We start from the raw sequence: 22,427 nt of genomic DNA, 5'->3' as shown, positions 1-22,427 counted from the left end.
ACCTGCAGAGCCTATAGCCTGACACTCGCTGCCATCGCCCTCAAGCCATCTCTGCTGGTTCCCTAACCTCCCAAACCTAGGCTGTGTGAAGACTTCAAAAATATATATATATCCCAGGGACTTCTACTTCTGGCCAAAATGGAGTAGCAAGAAGTAACATCCCCCTGAAGGAACCAAGAAATGGACAATATACATAAACACTGGTTTGCAAGACTGTGGGCATCAGGCAATGAAGTACAGTGAGCCCTGAGATATGGGAAACAAATAAGGTGAAACCCTGTGGATTCCCCAGCTTCCTGCCCTAAGAAAGTTTCCATGTTGCAGCGCAGGGAAGGAAAACCCAGGCAAAGTCCAGAGGACACCCTAAGTTAAGGACATGAAGATGAAGAGTTCAGGAAGCTCAAGCCGCCTAGATTTAAAGAGAGAGTATCAAAAATGAGAGATATACACAGAGAGAGAACTCCAGAGATGTAGCGGGTCCTCCTTCAGCTGAGGTCCTGATCAACACATGCATGTCAGCAAGCTACGTAAAACTGGGGAAAGAGCCACCTGAAAAGTTGAAAGGTAACACTATCCAGTGCTCACACAGGGCCAAGGACAGTGACTGTTTCCACCAGCCAGACTGGAAAGCTTCAAGATTCACAGGGCACTAAGTAGAGAATGCAGAAGGATCTAGCCTCAGTAGTGGGGAATAATGAACCTTAGACTGAGCACTGCTCTAGGCCCACCAAACAAATCTTAAAAGCAAGACCCAAATGACCTCACTACGTACAAGCAACTTGACTGATTCTCTGAACAAAGCAGAAGAATATCTATAGAGATATGAAAATATGCAGCACCAAAGTAAAATCTGCAGTCTCACAGGTGATCAAACTGCCAGACATGCAAAGAAGAAAAATGACCCATAATGAAGAAAATAAATAAAACTGATCTAGAAGCAGATATTAGAACTACAAGATAAAGATATTAAGATGAGAATTATAACTGCATTAAATAGATTAAAAAGTTAAGGAGAGGGGCGCCTGGGTGGCACAGCAGTTAAGCGTCTGCCTTCGGCTCAGGGCGTGATCCTGGCATTACGGGTTCGAGCCCCACATCAGGCTCCTCTGCTATGAGCCTGCTTCTTCCTCTCCCCCTGCTTGTGTTCCCTCTCTCGCTGGCTGTCTCTATCTCTGTCAAATAAATAAATAAAATCTTTAAAAAAAAAAAAGTTAAGGAGAGACATGAAAGATATTTTTTAAAATTGAAATCAGGAGCGCCTGGGTATTTCAGTAGGTTAAATGTCAGCCTTCTTCTCAGGTGAAGATCCTGGGATCTAACCCTGTGTCCAGGTCCCTGCTCAGTGGGGAGTCTGCTTCTCCCCCTCCCTCTGCCTCTCCTCACTCCGCCATTCCTGTTCTCACTCTTTTTCTAAAATAAATAAAAAAATCTTTTAAAAATAAAATTGAAATCAAACTTCTAGGGATAAAAACTGCAATTCATGAGACATAAAACGCACTGGATGGAGATATGTTGTGGAAGAAATGATTAGTAAACTTGAAGATGAAGAATTAGAAACTATTCAAAAGGAAACACAGAGATAAAAAAACAATATTTAAAAAACAAGCACAGACTCAGTGAGCAGTGGGAGAACTTCAAGTGGCCTGACTACATGTGATTGGAGTCCGCAAGGGGGGCGGGGGACAAAAAAAATAGTGCCAAAAGTTTTCCAAATTTGATACACACTATAAACCTATAAACTCATAGATGCAAGAAGCTCAAGATAAAGATGTTTTAGGTACACCAAAAGCTGAAATAATTCATTATCAGCAGACCACATCACAAGGTATGATAAAGAAACTCTTCAAGCAGAGAAAAATAATACCAGATAGAAATAATGTATAACTACACAAAGAAATGCAGAATTGTAACCACATGGGTAAATACATAAAGTTGTTTTCCTATTATTCAAACCTCTTTAAAGATAATTGTTTGAATGAAAATAATAATAATGTAGTGTGGGGTTTATAAAATATATAAAAGCAATATGTACAACAACTGCACAAAGGTTAGGAGGAGAGGAGTGGGAATACAGTATGTAAAATTCTTCTATACATTAAATGGTTAAATGAAGGTAGGCTGTGATAAGTTAATATATATTATAAACCCTAAGCAGCCATTAAAATAACAAAACAGTGATAGCTAACAAACCATAAAAGGAGATAAAATGGAACCATTAAAAGTATTCAGTTAATCACAAAGAAAGAAAAAAAAGGCAAAGCAGGGGGAAAACAGATGGAACAGATAGAAAACAAATGGGATACCTCAATTAAAATACAGATATCATCAAATCAGATAAAAATGTAAGATGTGACAATATCCTGTCTATAAAAAACAGCACTCCAAACCAAAAGACACAAATAGATGAAAAGTAAGGAATGGAAAAAAATATATACCATGATTACATTAATTACAAGAAAGCTAAAATGGTTTTATTAATATCAGACAATGTAGATTTCAGATAAAAAATATTACCACAAGTAAAGAAGGCCACTTCATAATAATTCATTATGAGAAAATTAAAATTGCTAAATATTTAAACACCTGTTAAGAAAATTTCAAAATATTTGAAGCATAAAGTGGCATAACTACATGAAGCAATATAAAATTATATTATATTATAAAATTATAGTTATATATTTCAATATCTCTCTTAAGAATTAATAGAACATACTTAATAGTAAAACAATAGATGTTTTCCCTCTAAGATCACAGGACACTTATCACTTCTATTCACAATATCCTGGTATTTCTTGCCAATGCAATAAAACAAACTAACTGATTAAATGCATCCAAATTTGAAAGAAAGAAGTAAAACTGTCTTTATTCACAAGCAACATGATCATCTATGTAGAAAATCTAATGCAATATACAAAAAACTTATAAAATAATGATTGAATTTAGCAAAGTTCAAGATTCAGGACTAATATAAAGAAATCAATTATAGTTCTGTACACTAGCATAATGGATAATCATAAATGTTAACTAAATAATACCACTTATAATAGCATCAAAATATGAAATACAGAGAAGTCTGATGAGAGACATGAAAAACCTGTACAATGAAACTACAAAAGATTTCTGAAAGAAATTGAGGGAGACCCTAAAAATGAAGAGATTGTTCATGAGTTGGAAAACTCAACAATGTCAATTCTCTCTAAACTGACGAATATCAATTCAGTACAATTCAAATCAAAATTCCAAAAGACTACTTTGTATAAATTTTAAAACTGCTGTTAAAATTCCTATGAAAATACAGTGAGACCACCTTTGAAAATGAAGAACAAAGTGAAAGGATCAACAATACTGATTGCAAGACATCTTACAAAGTTACAGTAGTCAAAACAATGTGGTATTGACATAAAAAATAGAAAAATAGGTCAGTGAATTGAACAAAGAGTCGAGAATGAGACCCACACATATATAGATAACTGATTTTCTACAAAGACCCAAAAGCAATATGGTTGACCATGGATAGGCCAATAGCATTAAAATAACAAGATATCCATATGGAAATAAATTAACTTTGATCCATATGTTACAGTATATACAAAAACTAACACAAAAATAGATCACAGAGCTAAATGTAAAACCCAAAATGCTTCTAGGGGAAGAAAAAGAATATGGATTTTGGTGTATGTGTGATTGTGGTGATGAATTTTTGGTGATGAATTTTTAGATACAACATCAAAAGTGTGTCCTATGAAAGAACAACTTGATAAACTGAATTTCATCAATTAAGAATGTTTGATTTTTTTTAAGACCATTAAGAGAAGCAAAAGACAAGTCACAGACTGGGGGAAAATGTAAAGTATATATCTGATAAAGGACTTACATGCAAATTATATTTTAAAAAATCCAAACTCAATAATAACAAACAACCCAACAGAGAAGTGGCAAAGATTTACAGATGGCAGATAAGCACATGAAAGATGTGAAACATCACTATTTATTAGGGTCATATTGAAAGCATATTGAAAGCATAAACCTACTAAAATGGCTAAAATAAAAAATACAGACTATATCAAATGTAGGCGAAGATGCCAAAAATTGTAACTCTCATACCTTATCAGTGGAAATGTAAAATGGTACAATCACTTTGGAAAATGGTACAACCACTGTGGAAAATAGTTTGGCAGTTAAAAAGTTAAACATATACCTCCAGTATGATCCAGCCATTTCATTCCTAAGTATTTACACAGGAAGGGAAAAAAAAAAACACAACATGTCCAAACAAAGACTTACATGTTCACTAAAGCCTTATTTGTAACAGTCAATTCTGGAAACATCCTAAATGTCCATCAACAGATGAAGGGATAAACAAACTATGACATAATTACAATAGAATGCTACTCAGCAATAAAAAGAATTAAGTTACTTATATATGCTACAACATGGATGAATCTCAAAATAATTGTGCTGAGCAAAATAAGCCAGACAAGAAAACGAGTACATATTGTATGATTCTATTTATATAAAATTCTAGGAAATGCAAACTAATGTAGCATAAAGCGTTTCAGTGGTTGTCTGGGGATTGGAGCAGGAGGTGACCAGGAGAGATGGGAGTGAGGGCTTTAAAAGGGTATAAGGAAACTTTTGGGGGTGATGAATAAGTTCATATCTTGATTGTGCTATGGTTTTATGGGTGTGTACATGTCCAAACTTATCAAACTGTACACTTTAAACATGTGCCATATGTTGTATATCATTTATACATCAGTAAACTATTAAAGATTAAACTAAATACACCTAAGGGCTGGCTAAATCCTCATACCACAGGTCTTAAGTGGATGAAATGTCAAAGGTCAGATGCTGTGGCAGCCATGGAGGTGTGATGTTCAAATCTCCTTCACAAGAGCCTGCTGCTGGGAGCACAGCTGACTGGCAGTACCCACTGCTGCTCGCTGGCTCCCCCTCCATGTTAACAGGAAGGCCATACTTGCCCAGGCTACCTCCACTAATGACTTAGTACCAACCCATTCCTGCCAATGTAGGAGCCTTCCAATGGGAAACCTTTGCTTGGGGCTGCCCATTCAGTCTAGCCAAAACTTTCTCAGAATCACACTTCTGTATTGACACATTCCTGGAAAGAGGAATCCTAGATCTATTTAGATATCTAGAAACAGATTGCCCAGTGGGTTGGATGCTCCAATCATCAAGACAGCTTTGGCAGGGATTGAAGGTACTGGGGAGGTTACCCTGCTCACTTACCACCCTGTGAGAACATATGGAGGATCCGTGAACAGATCTCCTTGGTCTTGGCTCCATAGACAACAGGGTTGACCACAGGTGGTAGTAGTAGATAGATATTAGCCATAATCACATGGAGCAGGGAGGTAGGGCCACCCAGCCTGTGTACCACTGAGAGCCCGATGAGGGGCACATAGAAGACCAGGACAGCACAGAGATGGGAGACACAGGTGTTGAAAGCCTTGAGTGCTGCCCCCTGAGAAGACAGCTCCAACACCGTCTTCAGGATGAGAATGTAGGAGAGGCCAATGAAGAGGGAGTCCACACCCATCACTGAGAGGATAATGAAGAGTCCATATACTACATTGACCATGGTGTCAGTACAAGACAACTTCATAATATCTTGGTGCAAACAGAAGGAGTGTGTGACAGTATGCGTTTGGCAGTATGACAACCGCTTCAGGATGAAGGGCAGTGGGAAGAAGAAAACAAATCCCCTGGTCAGGGCAGCTAGTCCAATCTTGGCCACAGTAGGCCCTGTGAGCACAGAAGCATGCCGCAGTGGATGGCAGATGGCCACAAAGCGGTCAAAGGCCATGGCCAGCAGGACAGCTGACTCCATGGCTGACAGAGCATGGATAAGGAACATCTGGGCCAGACAAATATTGAATCCTATCTCCTGGATGCCTGTCAAGAAGAGGCTGGCCATCTTGGGCATGGTGACAGAAGACAGGACTAGGTCAATGGTGGAAAGCATGGCCAGGAAGAGGTACATGGGCTCATGCAGGCGCCTTTCCACACGGATGATGAGGACAATGGCCAGGTTGCCCAGGGTGGCTAAGGCATACATAAAACACAGTGGAAAACCCAGCCAAAAGTGTATATTAGGCCCCAGGCCAGGGATGCCCACCAGCAGGAAATATGCTGGGTGTACCAGAGTTCCATTTGGAGTGGCCATGACAGGAACCAAGTGCTGAGGCTTCTGCATGCAAGTCCAGGGTCTATAAAGGGGTAAAGGAGAAACACCATTCAGTCATGGCTCAGAGGAGAGAAAGGACTTACATGGAAAGGGCACTGGAGTTGTGATAACAGTAGCAAACAGAAGATTAAGTACTTGTAATTCTGAACTCCAGCCTCTCCGTGCTCTGAGTCTCCTTATACACATTTCCCAGAGGTCCCATTAATCTCAGTGTGTGACAACCCACTCAGAAAACATGCAACAGCTCTTCTTTTCCAGAGCTGAAGCTGTGGACCAAGACACTGCTCTTAACCACTTCTCCAACACAGTGAACCTGCCCAGAACGTTCCACACTAACCCCAGCTCTTCTAGGGCATGTGGGGTTAAAGTTCACTTGGGTCCAGAGAGTAAGGCTCAGTCTATGATTACCTTTAAGATCCACTCTAATCTGATTTAGGGCAGAAAGAAGGGGTTTGATCTGGTATGGGGTTTTAAGACACGGGTTTGTGTTTAGGCTTAAGGAGCATTTCCCAAACTTCCCTGATAGATTCATCTGAAGCAGTTACTGAAAACACTATTCCCAAAGTCTGACTCCAGGCCCTGAGAATCAGAATTTCCAGGGCAGGGGGTCCAGGAATCTGATTAAAAACAGTAAGTCCCTTCTCCCCAGGTGATTTTTGTTTTTAATCAGGGAAATTTGCGAAAAGCAGTTCTGGTGTTCTGGGAGGTGGGGAGATGGGGGTGAAGAAAGATGATCATTTCTAGTCCCCAACAAAGAACAGAACAGGATTTTTCATCAGGATCTCTGGAGAGCTGCATGAGAGTCAGTCCAATTGTGCTTGGCTGGGGTGTGACATGGAAAGGAGGTACAGCTGAGACGCGGAAAGAAGAGCAGTCCGGGCTGCGGCTGGTGCTACGTGGTGTCCGCAGGCACATCCCCCTTCCACCACTACCCTCCCTGGTGATCACGCAACCACCAGGCTCCACTTCCTGAGTCTCACATACCACTCTTTTCTAGGCTTCTGTCCTGAGATCCAACCCTATAAGCTGCTGCCTCTTCACATTTCTACTTGGAGAGCCTATGGGCCTCACACTCATCTTGCCCCAAAAGGAGCACCTTGCAAATGGTCCCGCCCACTCACCCCAGTCATCCAGGTCAGGACAATCAGTCCCACCTTGATTTTTCTGCTCTTTTACCTCCACATGTGATTTTACTTTTCTAACTAATCTATTATGACCTTTCCTCCTATTTAACACACCCTCCTTCTCTCCCAACTTCATTGTATCATCCACTCTGCTCTGATTATGAAAAGAGCTCCCTAACTCACCTCCCTGCCTCCAAACCCAGATATTTCAATTCACTTTCTGCATTGCAGCTATTTAAACAGCAAAACTAGACATATCAGGCTCCTGTCTAACAAGTTACTGGTGACTCCCATAGCGCTCAAAGTTGAAACGACATGGTCTGCATTCAAGGTCCTTCGAGGGGTGGCTCAGACTTAACTTCACGGCCCAGCTTCTCAGTTTCCTTTTTCATTATGGATCACCCACCGCCGCTACCACCACCACACATCCATTTGTCCCACACATGTAATTTCCCCGGATAAATTCATTCCCCTTGCCTTGTTTCTTAGGTGAAGGGTAGGAGGCCAGAACTGGGGAGTCCTTCCTGGCTCAAGGGATAGATATAGTTTAGAATGGGCCTCACAATGTTTGAAGAAACTCCTCTGGTTATCGCTGAACAAGGTCTGGGATCTCAGCCGCTGTAATCTGGAATGTGAGCTCCCAGGCCGACTTCTCCAAGCAACCAAGAGAGACTAGCAGAGGCCTGGCTTCCTCCTGCAATATTTCCTGGCTGGACCTCTGGGCAGACTCCCTGCCGTGCCTCACCCCACCCCCCTCCCTCCCTGGGGTGAGCCCAGCTCACTCAACAACATTGCCTCCCCAAAGCCGCGGCGCGTTTATAGCTTCTCCCGGACCCTGGGGAGTGTGAGGGATGATGAAGAGTAAATTACTCGGGGCTCCCTGGGAGCCACGCTCCACTCAGGCACCCAAGAAAAGCCGAGCCCTAACTCCTACCCAGAGTGGCTGTGCTGTTACCATTCTAAGACTCAGGAGACTAGAGTGAAGGCGAGCGCCGCGGGGCAGAGAGAAGAGGGATGACCTGCCCTGGAAGAAAGGAGCAACTGAATGGAGGTGTGGGCATGTACTAGAAAGTGCAGAGCCAAGGATACTTCGGCTCACACTCCTAAACGGGCTCTTCAAGGGGATCGAGACTGTGCTCAGTTAACAGACTGCTGCTTTTTGATGCTGCCCCTTTGTGATCATGTCCGAAAATTGCAGCCTCACGGCTGACAGTGCCATAGCTCTGGGGATGCCTCTTCAAGGACCAAGCACCTAACTCAGTGGTCTTGAATTTGAACTCCTTTCATTCCAGTACGCTGCCCCTTAGCTCTCCTTCTCTCTCAAGCCAACTCTTTCTTCCTTGAGCCATTAATCATAGCTCACCTGTCACACCAGAAATGGGACAGTGTACAGAGTTTATTTAAATGTGGGGCTCTGTCAGGAAACAGACGTGTCCAAATTGGAGTCCAATCACTTGCTCATGGTATGACCACCCTTAGACTCAGTTTGATGTGAAAAATAAAATGAGATATTAGCGATTCTCCAGTGAATGTTGTGTCATTATTATTACTCAAAACAACTGCAAGAGCCAAAGAAATAGGAAATTCAGTTGGGATAGTGCTACAACAGCCAAAGGAAAAAAAAATACATTGGGAAGGAAGAGTGTACAGCAGTACAGAAGGCTGCTGAGAGACCAAGCAGTATCAGGACTGAAAATAAAAGATCACTTGTTACCTTAAGAAAGTCTTGTGGGAAGAGAATCTTGAATCCAGCAATTGAGGAGTAAGTGGGTTGGGAAGAAGGGGAGAAAGTGGATGTAGACAACTCTTTGAAGAACTTTACATCAAAAACCAGGGATGTACTGTATGGTGAATAACATAATATAATAAAAATATTATTATAAAAAAAAGTTTGCATAGGAAGAGAAGGAGTGAAATGGGAAATATGTGAAAAATTCATAGCTCTAAGGAGTTTTTAAATGTGTATTTGAGCTACAAGAGATTGAACACAAGTATATGGAGTTAGTAGAGAAGCTCCCCTGTCTTAACATTCCTGGCGGGGATCCTCAAGGCTATGACACTTCAGCCCTATATAGTAACCATGAGAAATCTCACCTGTTCTCATAGCTTCTATTACCAAAACAGGCCAGACTAATATTATGAACTGCAGACATGGTAATGTCTATTGGAAATCGCCATATTGGTGTTCCTTAGGCACCTCAAACTCAATGCCTCTGCTAAGCTCATTATCTCTGATCCCCAGTCAATGCCCCCAATGTGTTTTCTGTTGCCTGTCACAAAATGACTCTGCTACCCAGTAGTAACCATTCTATTTTAGGTGCTGCTTCTACAGAGAAATCTCTCCTGTAGGACAATGTTCTCTTGGGGTGCCTGAGTGGCTCAGTTGGTTAAGCACCGGCCTTCAGCTCATGTCATGATCCCAGGGTCCTGGGATCCAGCCCCACTTTGGGCTCCCTGCTAAGTGGGGAGCATGCTTCTCCCACTCCTGCTCCCCCTGCTTGTGCACGCATGCTCTCTGTCAAATAAATAAACAAAATCTTAAAAAAAAAGTTCTCTTATTTGCAAGGGTATCCAAATTCCATTTGTAGATGAATAATGCCATTGTCTTTTGTTAGAAGATACTGATGGACGTGTCAATACAAAGCCACAAACACCCACCATGAAAAGAGAGCATGGTTTTACCTGAGGTTAAAAATGATTTCTTGGGGCGCCTGGGTGGCTCAGTCGTTAAGTGTCTGCCTTCGGCTCAGGGTGTGATCCCAGAGTCCTGGGATCGAGCCCCATATCAGGTTCCTCCGCTGGAAGCCTGCTTCTCCCTCTCCCACTCCCCCTGACTGTGTTCCCTCTCTCACTGGCTGTCTCTCTCTCTCTCCGTCAAATAAATAAATAAAATCTTTAAAAAAAAATAAAAAATAAAAAAAATTATTTCTTGTGTTAACAACCTGTAATAAGGCAAGAAAAAGAAATGTATGCTATGAGATTTAGAAAAAAATATTACTCATTTGTGGAACACAAGAAATAGCAGGGAGATATGTAGGATAAGGAAGGATGAATAAAGGGGGCATAAACAGAACGGGGAATGAACCACAAGAGACTATGGACTCTGGGAAACAAACTGAGGATTTTGGGGGGGGATGGGCTAGCCTGGTGATGGGCATTAAGGAGGGCACGTATTGCATGGAGTACTGGGTGTTACACACAAACAATGAATCATGGAACACTACATCAAAAACTAATGATGTACTGTATGGTGACTAACATAACATAATAAAAAATTTTTAAAAAAAGAAAAAATATTAATCATTATTCGTAGATTAATGATTGTATGTGTATAAAATCCAAAAGAATCCACTGATAAGTAATTTAAATTAATAAAGTTATAAGTTATATAAAGGTTGCTAAATACTGATAATTTGAATTAATATGTAAATATATAAAGGTTGCTAAATACAAGGTCAATGTACAAAATTCCACTGTATTTCTTTACAAAATACACATGATTTTTTAAAACATTTACAATGGCATAGAAAAATCACACATCTAAGAGTAAATGAAATAAAGGATACAGAGGACCTTCTATACAGAAAACCAGAAGGCATCCTTAAGAGAAACTGAGGACTAAACAGAAGAAAAAAAAAAACTATGTTCTTTTATAAGAAAACTCAGTAAGGTGAAAAATTTAATTATCTCCCCAAAATTTTTCTACAGATTCAATGCAATCTTAATAATATCCTAACAGCTCATTTTGTAAAGCTTGATAAGCTTAATTAAAAATTTATAGCAAAATATAAATGGCTGAAAATAGCCATAACACTCTTGAAGAACGGAACCAACATGGGAAAACTTGATTATCAAATATCAAGACTTATTATAAAGGTAGAGTAACTATGAAAGTGTAATAGTGATATTGGTTCAGCGTAGACAATTGAGCCAATGAACAAAAATAAAAGCCCAGAAGCACATCTATTGATTTAAGGCCAGTTGGGGTGTTTTTGTTTTTGTTTTTTAAGATTTATTCATTTGAGAGAGAGTGCACAAAAGCGCGCAAGCAGGAGGGGCAGAGGGAGAGGGAGAATCTCAAGCCGACTCCACGCTGAGTGCAGAGCCCAACAAGGGGCTCAATCACAGGACCCTGAGATCATGACCCAACCCAAAACCAATAGTCAGACGCTTAAATGACTGTGCCACCCGGGCACCCCAATGACCAGCTGTTACATGACAGTGGTAGCACGACAAAAAATGAGGAAAGGATATTTTTAATAAATAATACTGGAACTATTGTATATTCATATGGAAAAAATGAAATTTGAGCCCTAAACTCATACCACTCACAAGTATAAATCCTTCATAGATTACCAGTAGAACTATAAAAGGCAAAGCAATTGAACTTTGCAAAGTAATAGAAAAGAATACTTTCATGACCTCAGGTAAAGATTGATTTCTTAATGCCAGCTAATTCATTCGTGGATATTTATTTGTATGTGACAGGCACTCTTCTAATTGATGGAAATACATCAGTGAACAGAATAGATAAATGCTTTTGTGGAGCTCACCCACTACCCACTATGATTTAGCATTACTTTGTAGGTATATCTGTCTAAATGTATGACAAATAGTCTCCTTTTCCTAGAGTTCAGAAATTTTATCTGAAATTATCTAGGTATGGATCTTTCATTTTATGAATAAGCAAGCATCTTAAGACTTGGGTCTTATGGAAATTTTTTCCTAGTTATTTCCTTGATTACTGATTTCACTCCGTCTCCATCCCCTCCTTTCCTTCCTTCTGGAATGCCTATATTTGGCCTCCATGTCTCTTGTCTTTCTTTTCCAAGTCTATATATTTGCTGAAAAACAAAGAACTACACATGATCAATTTGAGAGATTTTTCCAGAACGTGGTGCAAAAAAAACAATGGCTACTCTTTTCTATTCTGTTTTGTCTCTCTCTCTCTCTCTCTCTCTCTTTTTCTTTTTTTAATTTACACCTCGGAGTTTTAGGGATTCAAGAAAATGCTCCCATCTCTTATCCCTCTTGGTTCAAAACAACCAAACATTCCCCACAAAATCAGCACACTATGCTTTACTGTTATGATTTCCAATAATTTGCTATTGTTTGCACACTGCTTTTCTTCTGTAGCCATCTTCTTGTTTTAAGACAATAGGATTTTCTCAGCTCTCACTAATGTTATGCTTTTATTTTTTAAGGTTCTCTCACTTTCCTATTTTTTTGCTGGGCCATTTGGTTTGACTTTTCATATCTGTTCTCTTTTTTTTCAAGCTCTGATATTTTTCCACATTACTAGCTTCCTTTTATCTGTTCATGATTATGAATGATGGTTTGACAAATCACTCTTCTTAGCTGACATATGTTCTCATAATGTTCTGCCTTTTCAATGAACAGATTGGGCTTCTTCCTAGGAGGGTTATGAGGAGTACCTCAGGTGAGCTGTCCAGCCCATATTCAAAGACCCATGGAGACATGAGGCAGAGCTCTTTCCACAGGTGCCAAATGCTGGAGGCTCTGAAGTGAGGGCCTCCCTTCATGGTTTCATGACAGCTTTCCCTCTACCTTATTCTCAACAGATTCACAGGAATCACAAATTTTAGAATGAATTTTGCTCTCTTTTGTGTGATAGCATTGTATATTCTTGATAAATGTTATCTTCTTAGTTGAATTTTTGGACACACAAAATTAGAAAGCAGAATCATGGAGTACTGGGTGTTATGCACAAACAATGAATTCATGGAACACTACATCAAAAACTAGTTATGTACCGTATGGTGACTAACATAATTAAAAATTAAAAAAAAAAATAGAAACCAGAATCAAAGTTAAGTTGTCATCTTCCCAAAATCCTCCCGAATGCAGGGTTGTGGACCCAGGGACTCACCTTAGAAGGCATGAAAATTTTTACTACAGCAAATGGTAAGAGCAGACTAATTCTAAGTAGGCTAAGGGTGAATTAACCCTGAAGTGGGTAGAGATTTAGTGAGGGCATTTTAGGCCTCCAGGATGTTACTACTATGAAGTAGCAAAGAGCATTACATACAATTCCTCAAATTTTGGTTGTTTTCTTCTTTAAGCTATATCCAGGATTGAGGTAGGACTAACTTCTGTGGAACTGCATATCTTGTCCAAAATCTGTCTCTGGGCATTGACTATGTATCAAAAATTATATTTAGTTTCCTTTATTAGTTTCATTTATGAATAAATTCATTCATTTATTTCATTTCTGATCAAAGCTATAGATTTCAGAGATCTGGAATGTGGTTCCAAGAATAATAAATGTCATTAATAAGCAGATAAGAAGCGGCCTCATTTTGAATTGCTGGGGGGCAAGAGGTGTGAATAAAATCATCATAAACCCTCCAGTCAATAAATAATTAAAGGAAATCTATAGCAAGAATGTTGTCACTTTGGTAATCAGATTGGCACAGAAATAACAGTGGCATTTGTATGCTCATCTGAGCAGGTAAAGTAATGATGGTATGTATTAATGATGAGATAGAGGGATACCTGAGAGCTTTAGAAGTGATAACAGACAATGTAAGTGTGTGTCAGGAATTAAAGGAAGAAGAGAGGATCCTCCTTAGGAGTTGAGCTGAAAAAGCAAGTGAGGGAGCACTGGAAAACATTCCAATCCAGTAAATGTGTTGTTCTACAAGTGGTAGAGAAAATATGGAGTTAATATTAGAAGTTAAAAAAAAAAAGTGCTGAACCTGCTTGATTGGACAGGGAAAAAAAAAAGAGGGAAATGCAATAGTAAAGGAAGTTAGAGTCATATATCACTAACCAGGAAGAGGTAACAACATTTATAGAAGTTCTGGAAAATATAAAAGCTCAATGAGAAGAAGTAAGAAAATAGGAAGACAGAGCTGGACCAGGAGAGGCCACTCTGGGTCCCTGAAGGCTTAAGCTCTGGAAGAAAACTGCAGCTCCAGTTCAGGAATGAGCCGATCATGACTTTTCTAGCACATGAATACAAACAACAATGGGAAACCGCACAAGAAAGCCAGACTCATAGATCTAAGGAAATCCAGCACAGTAAGCAGCTGTGATAGCCACTTTGGCGAGAGCTGGAGTCCTTGTTATCCTACAGTAGATACAGAGAAATACAAAGAAAAAAGCAGTTAATAAGGATTGTGGAAAATGCTGGGTCCTAACCTTTGAAATTTGTTTTTGTTGAATATCATGCATCCGGCTCAGAAGAAAGTAGAGGTTGTGTCCTCAGAAACAGCATACTCCCTTGCTATAATCAGGATGCTTGGAAAGTATGGGGACAAAGAGGAGTAATTAGAGACACTCCCTTGTCTGGCCCTAGACACGAAACAATAGGCACAGATTGACAAAGAAAACAATTTCAAAAACTTGAAACCACCAATCCCTTATTCTTCCTTTCTGCCTCCTCCATAGATAAGAATATATTTCTCTGTAAGAACTATGGCCTGTGATGGCAGCGTGCATTTGAACTTCCTTTTGACTAGGGAAATGCTATTGTACAACGTGGTGGCCACATTTTGTTCTGAGAACTTCTGCGTGTTTTCTAAATTTTATGAATAAGAAGTTGGTGTATGTTGTGGATATTTGTCACTCATTGTGGCCACTCAGCATTTGGATTGGTCTTTCTGTTTGAGGAATTTCCCTCTTTATGATTCTACATTGCCCCAAGATGGAAGCCATAAACTCAACTTCCTGGCTAATCGGTTTTTCTACCACAATAAAAACTCCAAAATCACGAGGGCTTACAACAAACATTTTTTCACTCATCTGTCATGTCCTCAGCTGCAGGTAGACTGCCGGGACTCTGATCCACAGGTCTTCTCATCCAGGAGCCTAGCTGAAGGAGGAGCTCCGCTTTGGGACCTGTCTTTACTGTGGCAGAGGGAAAACATGAAGAAGTGGTGCAAGCATGTCTCGTCAATCTTATGTAGGAAACTGAAATACGTCCTTAGCTCTCATTCTGATGATCCAAGACAGTTATATAGGTCTGATAGGGGCCTGGGGCAATATTCTCCACCTATACGGACGCACTCTGAGTCATAAGGCCGTGGATGGGGTTGGACATTGCCCTTACAAGAAAATAGATGGGGACAATAATCCAATCCAGTACCATGGGTGAAAGCATGTGATCTAAGTGCTGCCAATCATGTAAACCTGCAAGAAGCAGACTGGGGGGAGCGGCGCCTGGGTAGCGCAGTCGTTAAAGCGTCTGCCTTCGGCTCAGGGCGTGATCCTGGCGTTGCAGGATCGAGTCCCACATGGGCTCCTCCACTGGGAGCCTGATTCTTCCTCTCCCACTCTCCCTGCTGTGTTCCCTCTCTCGCTGGCTGTCTGTCACATAAATAAATAAAATCTTAAAAAAAAAAAAAAAGAAGCAGACTTGGAAGCTAAGAACATAAAAAAGCAGATGCTACATTGAATCATGCTGGTGAAAATCGTTAATAGAAGAATCCATCTTCTAGAGAAAGCAGAGATAGAGATTATAGTGACAGCTTCTTCTTTTTTATGGTTTTCCTTTTTATTTAATCAAAGACTGGTGGATAAACATAAATACAGCACAATTACCTCAGATCATTCTTCATATTGTATACACACAGACCAATGAACGTAATCTGAAAGAAACCTGCCATCGGCAATGAAATGCATACAGCTTCTCCTTCCCTCGCTCAAAAAAATGTAAAAACACACAAACTTAGATTTATCAGCACACACTCTCCTGTGACAAATGATTCAGACATAAATAGTGGGTGCAAAGAAACCATATGCTAACATATGCAGAACCTTTGTTAATGAAAACCCAGAAGCAGCCGTAAGGATGAAGGTCCATTCAGTGACTGGTAACTAGTGGTGTCCTCAGGGACACCATCGACAGAGATCGTGCTGCAGAGAAAAGCTATGTACACACACAATGAGAAAATAAACTGCAAGATCAACACATGCATGTTTAATACTGGAAAAATCACAGCCCTCCAAAATTTCTCCACGTTTGTAAAAGCCCTCTGCACTCAACTAAGATTAAAATGATCTTAAAAGGATAATACTTGTAACATTTACTTAAGTCTTTTCAGCCATAGAAACTGCAACAGAAATAAATGTTCAGAGTCATTTTCAAAACAAAAACAAAATCTATTCTGATGACATGCATGATTAAAAGGTCTATGCAAGACACATCGCTCTACATTCCCAATGACTAGGAAAAAAACCTCAAGTCAATTTTTAGTTTGCAGATGGTCAAAGGATTTTGTATTCCAGCAGGAGTTCAAATCTTCTGGATCTTTTCACCAAAAACTACTGGATGTTCTTTTCTGATTTTCTCAGCAGCATCCGCTTTGTAATTGAAAGAGCAATGTGTACATTGCAGTAACGGTGTATACACTACAGTAAATATTTCCACACCAGCATTCAGACCCAGTAAGTCCCACTTTCTTCCTACATGTGAAACAGCAATTCTTTTTTTGTTTGTTTTTTTGCTTTGGTTTTTCAAGAGACTTGCTTTGCTCTTCAGATGGCTGCTATGCTGTATCTGATACCAGAGCTTACAGGTCTTCTGGTTCAGGTCCTGCTTTGTCCACATGCACTGTCCACTTGGGAAGATGCTAGAGATTCTGATAAAAGTGGCTGATTGGACACAGGGCTTGGCAGCACAGATGCAGACATGGAGTCTAGCAGTGAGGGAGTATCCAGGACACTGCCAGCTGTGCACTAGACGGGTAAAGATTCAGACAGACTACTGACAGAAACTGCAGGTGGGCCTATTCTACCATTACCACTATTCTGTCTTTGGAAATGTTCTTTAAAGCATACTGAACACATGCCATTTGTACAAGGCTTTCCATAAAATTCACAGCCAGTGGAACAAAGCATAGGCACTTGGCTGTGATTAGTTTCTTGCACCATGTTCCTCTGTTGCACGCCATCAAAACCTCTACAATTTCTGTTTGCTTCCCCTCAGATTAACTTCACTAGTGCCCACGTTTGGGAGTAAGATCTGAGTTAACCATGCACAATGGCGGTAGTAGTGATATGTCTACCGGAGTGAACCTGCAGAGTAATTTGATGATGTTCCTGCCTGCATCCTCCATGAGCTACCTAATATTCCTTAATAAGTCCTTTTTCTGCTTCAAATACATTTCTGGAACTTTAACTCTTATTATTAGTCAGCATTTTGTCTGGCTGGCTCCTGACTCAGTCTTCTGCTATCCACATCCAAGGCAATGAGTTTGGCCAAATACCTCTAAACTCTATCACACTCTGATAAAGAAACTATATCAATTTTATCTTTTCTACTGTAGCAATATGCCTTCTTTTCCATCACCCACTGAATAGTACTATAATTATATCGTTAGCCACAAAATATTTTCCCAAAGCAAGGTTGTAATGGCATTTTAAAAATAAATTTTTATGAAATGTGGTCATAAAATAATAGCAAGCCTAAAAAAAATCACAGTTGACCCCTGAACAACGCAAGGGTTAAGGGCACCAGCCACCCCACACATACCCTGTACAGTCAAAATCCACATTTCACTTTTGACTCCCCCCAAATTTAACTACTAATACCCTACTGTTAGTCAGAAGCCTTGCTGATAACATAAACAGTCAATTAACACTTTGTGTATGTTTTATGCATTATATACTGCACTCTTACAATAAAGTAAGCTGGAGAAAAGAAAATGTTATTAAGTAAATCATAAGGAAAATACATTTACAGTACTGTACTGTACAAAATCTGTGGATAAGTGACCTGCACAGTTCAAACCTGTGTAGTTCAAGGGTCAGCTCTACTTATATATTTAAAACTTCACTTGTGGTGACCATAGCATAACATAAAGATGTGTCGAATCACTGTGTTACACACCTGGAACTAATGTAACATTGTGCGTCAACTATACTCAATTAAAAAAATAACCCAATTCAACAATTTCTGGGGAAAACTAAATTCAAAACTGTAGTTACAGTTTATTTAATGACAATGAAAGTGTCATTACAATGTATGGAATATAGTCTGACATAAATTTAGAGAAAACTTTATGCTCCCCAATAAATAAACTAAAAAGTAATGCAAGAAGCAAGGGGGGGGAGGCAAAGAGAATGAGCAGAAGTAAAATAAAGGAAAATACAGTAAGGATAAAATCAGAAAAAAAAGCAAGTTAAAATAACCATAAATTAACAGGTTCCATTTTGAATGGAATAATAAATTAAACAGAACTGTGGCAATAAAGATAAGTCTCTGGGGGGGGGGAAGTAGTGGTAAGCACATAATATTAGAGATCATAATCAAGAAAAAGCCTAGAAATGGAGAAAGATAGAAGTTAAGATAATACTTTTAATTTGGATTGCTGAACCCAATTTCAATCTACGAAGGAGTGGGGGTGGTTTTTCCACAGGAACAAGCAATTCTCAGACCAGAGCAGGGTGAGAATTCAACTCAATTTGACACTGTCTACCCCAAAATTGCATCAGATCCACAGGTTAAGGGTTCAGTCCTACAAGACTGCCCTGCCCCCACACACAGCTTGTTACCTGTATTTCTACCTACTGGCTATAAACCACAGGTTCCTCTTTGGGTTCAATTAATTTGCTAGAGTGGCTCACAAAACTCAGGGAAACATTGTACTTACTACATTATTAGTTTATTATTAAAGCATATAACTCGGAAACAGCCATATGAAAGAGACGCAGAGGGCAAGGTACAAGAAGGGGTGCAGAGCTTCCATGACCCCTTTAGGCATGCCACTCTTCCAGCACCTCCACACAGTTACCAACCCAGAAGCTCTCCCAACCCTGTCCTCTTGGGTTTTTGTGGAGGCTTCATTATGGAGGCATGACTGATCAAATCATTGGCCATTGGTGATTGATTCAACCTCCAACCCCTTTCTTCTCCCCAGGGTATCAGAGGTAGGGGGGAGGGTAAGACTGAAAGTTACAACCCTGTAAATATAATATGGGTCCTCCTGGCTACAGTCCCCATCCTTAGGTGAGGTCTAAAAGTCATCTCATTAACATAACAAAAGACACCTTTATGGCTCTCATCGCAAAGGAAATTCCAAGGGTTTCAGGAGCTCTGTGCCAAACATAAGAAAGAAGGCCAAATATATATTTCTTATTATAAATCACAATATCACAACTTCACATAATAACGCACTCATAAATTATGGAAACATTGACACTCTAAGGATAACTTACTAAAACAAATTAAAAGTATCTAAATAGATACCAATACAATGAACTGTAAAGCTATTTCTTCTTATTTTTTTAATCCAACATAACACTGATATCAAAACCAATAACAGTATTTGTCTGGTTCGTTCTTCAGCCAACCATCCAGAAACCTTGCTGTTTGTTATATGTAACGATTAACAGTTGCTATTGTAATATGTAGTTATATTCTCATATATAGATGCACAAAGATATAAATGTATCTTGGTAACTAGAAATAAAAAATAATATATAAATATATATTTTTTTAAAACATCTCACACACACATACATACTTTTATATTCCCATCCATGGCATCTCACACTGAATCCACACTGAAGTAGGTCTTCTTCCTACTATTGCTGCTTTCCTTTGCTTCTAGAATTGCTCCCTTCTCTCTACCCTCTGTTCTCAGTCTCTTGGGATAAGGAACATACTCTCAGTGACTCCCCAGTCATGTTCACAGGCCTCCAGTGACTCAGGAGAACTTCCAAAAAGGCTCTCCACGTCCTCTGGACAGAATTGCAGGTTTTAGCTTCTAGGCTCCCCTTGCCCCTCTATTCCTGACTCTCTTTCCCTGTCTAAGTGAGAGTATTAACAAAGGTCTGAAGCTTTGCTGCCCTGAGCGGGAATTTCTTCTCTCTTAGCTTGGGCTAACATTGAGTGGATGGGGGAGGGAGGCCCTAAACTCCCCTGCTTAGACTCTGGAGAAGTGTCCGCCTTGTTTTCTGGAAACTGAAGACAATCTAGAATACTGGAAGAACAGGAAGTCTTATTCTATTATTACAAAAGGTCCAGAAAGAGACTTTTGAGGTAGAGTGGGGCAACTACCCACTGTCTGAGATGCACTCTTCTTAGCCTCCACCCCTCACAGGTTTTTCTTCTGACTGCTATGTCACCATGGGCAGCTCTCTCCTGTCCTCTAAAGTTCAAGCATAAGCTTGTATAAAGCTTAGTGAGTCCCCAGGGTTTGTCCCAACTTCCCACCCCTTCCTTAGCCCTACTCCCTTCCTTAGCCCTCCTTTCTCGATGCCCTCACCTTCTTCCCTGCCCCCCAATCTGTTCTCAGTCTTTACTTCTCTTATGGTAACATTCTTCACCCACAGCAGACACCATCTCACAGTTAGCCACTCACTTTGTTGTCCTGGTCTGTGCTGCATTCAGGCAGAGGGCTGTGGTCTGAAGTTACAGCTACGGAATGTCTCCAAGACAGAGCCTCTCCAGCATACACACAACTGCCTTTCACAGCAAACAAGGCACTCTGAGTGAGGCTGGGAAGGACAGCTTCTCTGCAGGAGGGATGGGCTGATAGGCCTCCAAAATCTCTGTGTCCAGCCTTCTTCCCCTGGTGAACATGAGCTCTCTCCCCCAGCAACCATAAGATGCCCTTTTGTCTGGGCCCCTGAGAGTCAGTCATGGTCATGGACAATTGCAAGTTACAAATGAAAATGATCTCTCCATTAAGTATTTCAACTTCACAGAAGCTCCAAAGTACAGCCAACTTGATCTTGAGCTCCTGACGAACAGAGACTGTATGGCTCATAGTTGTAATCCTAGCACCCAGTACAAAATGTCACAAAAAGCTGATGCTCAATAAATGTTTAAAGCAACTTGTTTCACTTAACCCATTCACTCTTCTGTTAGGCAGCAATTTGTCCAGATCCAGTTGAGGCAGCAATTTGTCCAGATCCGGGTGAGTAAGACAATCCAACTGAGACATCAGTAACCTCCTTCCTTCTTCTTCTTTTGCTCATGATCCCATTTGTTTCAGGAATTTTCTGGTACTCACTCTTCAGAGTTTCAACTATGGCCTGGGCCCTGACATTGGCACGAGGATCCAAAGAGTATCAATCCCAACAATGAAATTCTTTAGAACTGGGCTTCAGTTGGAGCATTTCCTGGTTATTTTCCATGTGGACAGGACATGCCTTTATTTGCTTATTCAGTAAGCACCTAAGTATCAGGTAGAGGATGAAGTGCTGCAAGTGTGAAGAAAAACCCAAATCACTGCCTTAAGTGGCAGTTGTGTGTGCACACGACTGAGTCTATGTCTTTGGGTGAGGATGGGGTACCAGTCATTTAAAATAAAAAATTTTAAAGAAATTAATGACAATTTGTGACCAGGGATTCCACTTCTACTCTATCAGATTTTAATACCTGTTTCTATTTTTTTTTTAAGTTTTTATTGTACTTGCAGTTAGTTAATATACAATGTTATCACTTCAGGTATACGATAGAGTGATTCAATCCTTCCATACATCACCAAGTGCTCATTAGAAAAGTGCACTCCTTAATTCCCATCTCTGTTTCTAACTTTAAAATGGATTGCAGCAATAAATGATGAGAAGCTGCCTGTTTAAGTGTTAAAGGGTAAGAGTTTGCCAGGGAAACGCAGGAGGGTTTGTTTTGTTTGGTTTTTTCCTAAGAATCCAGTATCTGCAGACTGGAGCCAGGAAAGGTCTTTCATCTTACAAGAAACTGCATATGAGTGTCCAGGCCCGCGCTAAATTGGGTCACAGAACCAGACACGACTGACCTCATAGGCTTCTGAGTTTAACACAGAAAACTGGCAAATGAATAGCATTAGTTCCGGTGCTACCACCCGGAAGGAACAAGGCACCCTCTGCAGAGCCTCTAGTCAGAGCGGAAGCGAGAGACTGAGGTGGTCCCTTGGGTGGAGAGTCAGCAGGTCCTCTGCTAATGCACGGCTTGAGCGGCCTCATTCGGGACCCGAAACGCTTCCACCTGTCGTGGGACTGACTCCTGGGCCCCTTCACAGTTTAAAACACTCTGAGTGCGACAAGGAGCCAGAAAAACCGACGTAGCAGAGAAAAAGCACTGGCACGCCGAGAGCCAATCTCCGATTGGCTAGAGTTGTCTTGATCCCTGTCTGTGATTG

At 40.4% G+C, this 22,427-nt stretch overlaps 2 protein-coding genes and 1 pseudogene across 2 annotated transcripts in view; all 3 read right to left on the bottom strand.

Annotated features, from left to right (window-relative positions):
* The window catches only part of LOC117803376 (olfactory receptor 51T1-like), a 255,196-nt gene extending 233,011 nt beyond the window's left edge, over nucleotides 1–22,185 (bottom strand). The window contains exon 1 of the mRNA XM_034666457.1: nucleotides 20,664–22,185. Within this exon, the coding sequence (XP_034522348.1) occupies nucleotides 20,664–20,688 (25 nt within the window). The 5' untranslated portion in view covers nucleotides 20,689–22,185. The remainder of the gene's footprint in view (nucleotides 1–20,663) is intronic.
* LOC100478873 (olfactory receptor 51D1) lies at nucleotides 5,184–6,217 on the bottom strand. The gene has a single exon (XM_002928587.2). It carries the CDS (start codon nucleotides 6,215–6,217, stop codon nucleotides 5,243–5,245), a length of 975 nt encoding a protein of 324 aa, XP_002928633.1. The 3' UTR covers nucleotides 5,184–5,242.
* On the bottom strand, nucleotides 16,481–17,484 carry LOC105241721 (annotated as a pseudogene).
* Nucleotides 22,186–22,427: the final 242 nt, after the last annotated feature.

Source organism: Ailuropoda melanoleuca, chromosome 8, assembly GCF_002007445.2.
Source record: "Ailuropoda melanoleuca isolate Jingjing chromosome 8, ASM200744v2, whole genome shotgun sequence".
NCBI classification, from domain to species: domain Eukaryota; kingdom Metazoa; phylum Chordata; class Mammalia; order Carnivora; family Ursidae; genus Ailuropoda; species Ailuropoda melanoleuca.
This window is presented reverse-complemented; position numbering and strand designations above follow the sequence as displayed.

What these genes read in the sequence shown, in the direction of transcription:
- LOC100478873 (XM_002928587.2), bottom strand. Translation starts at nt 6,217, where the DNA reads ATGCAGAAGCCTCAGCACTTGGTTCCTGTCATGGCCACTCCAAATGGA.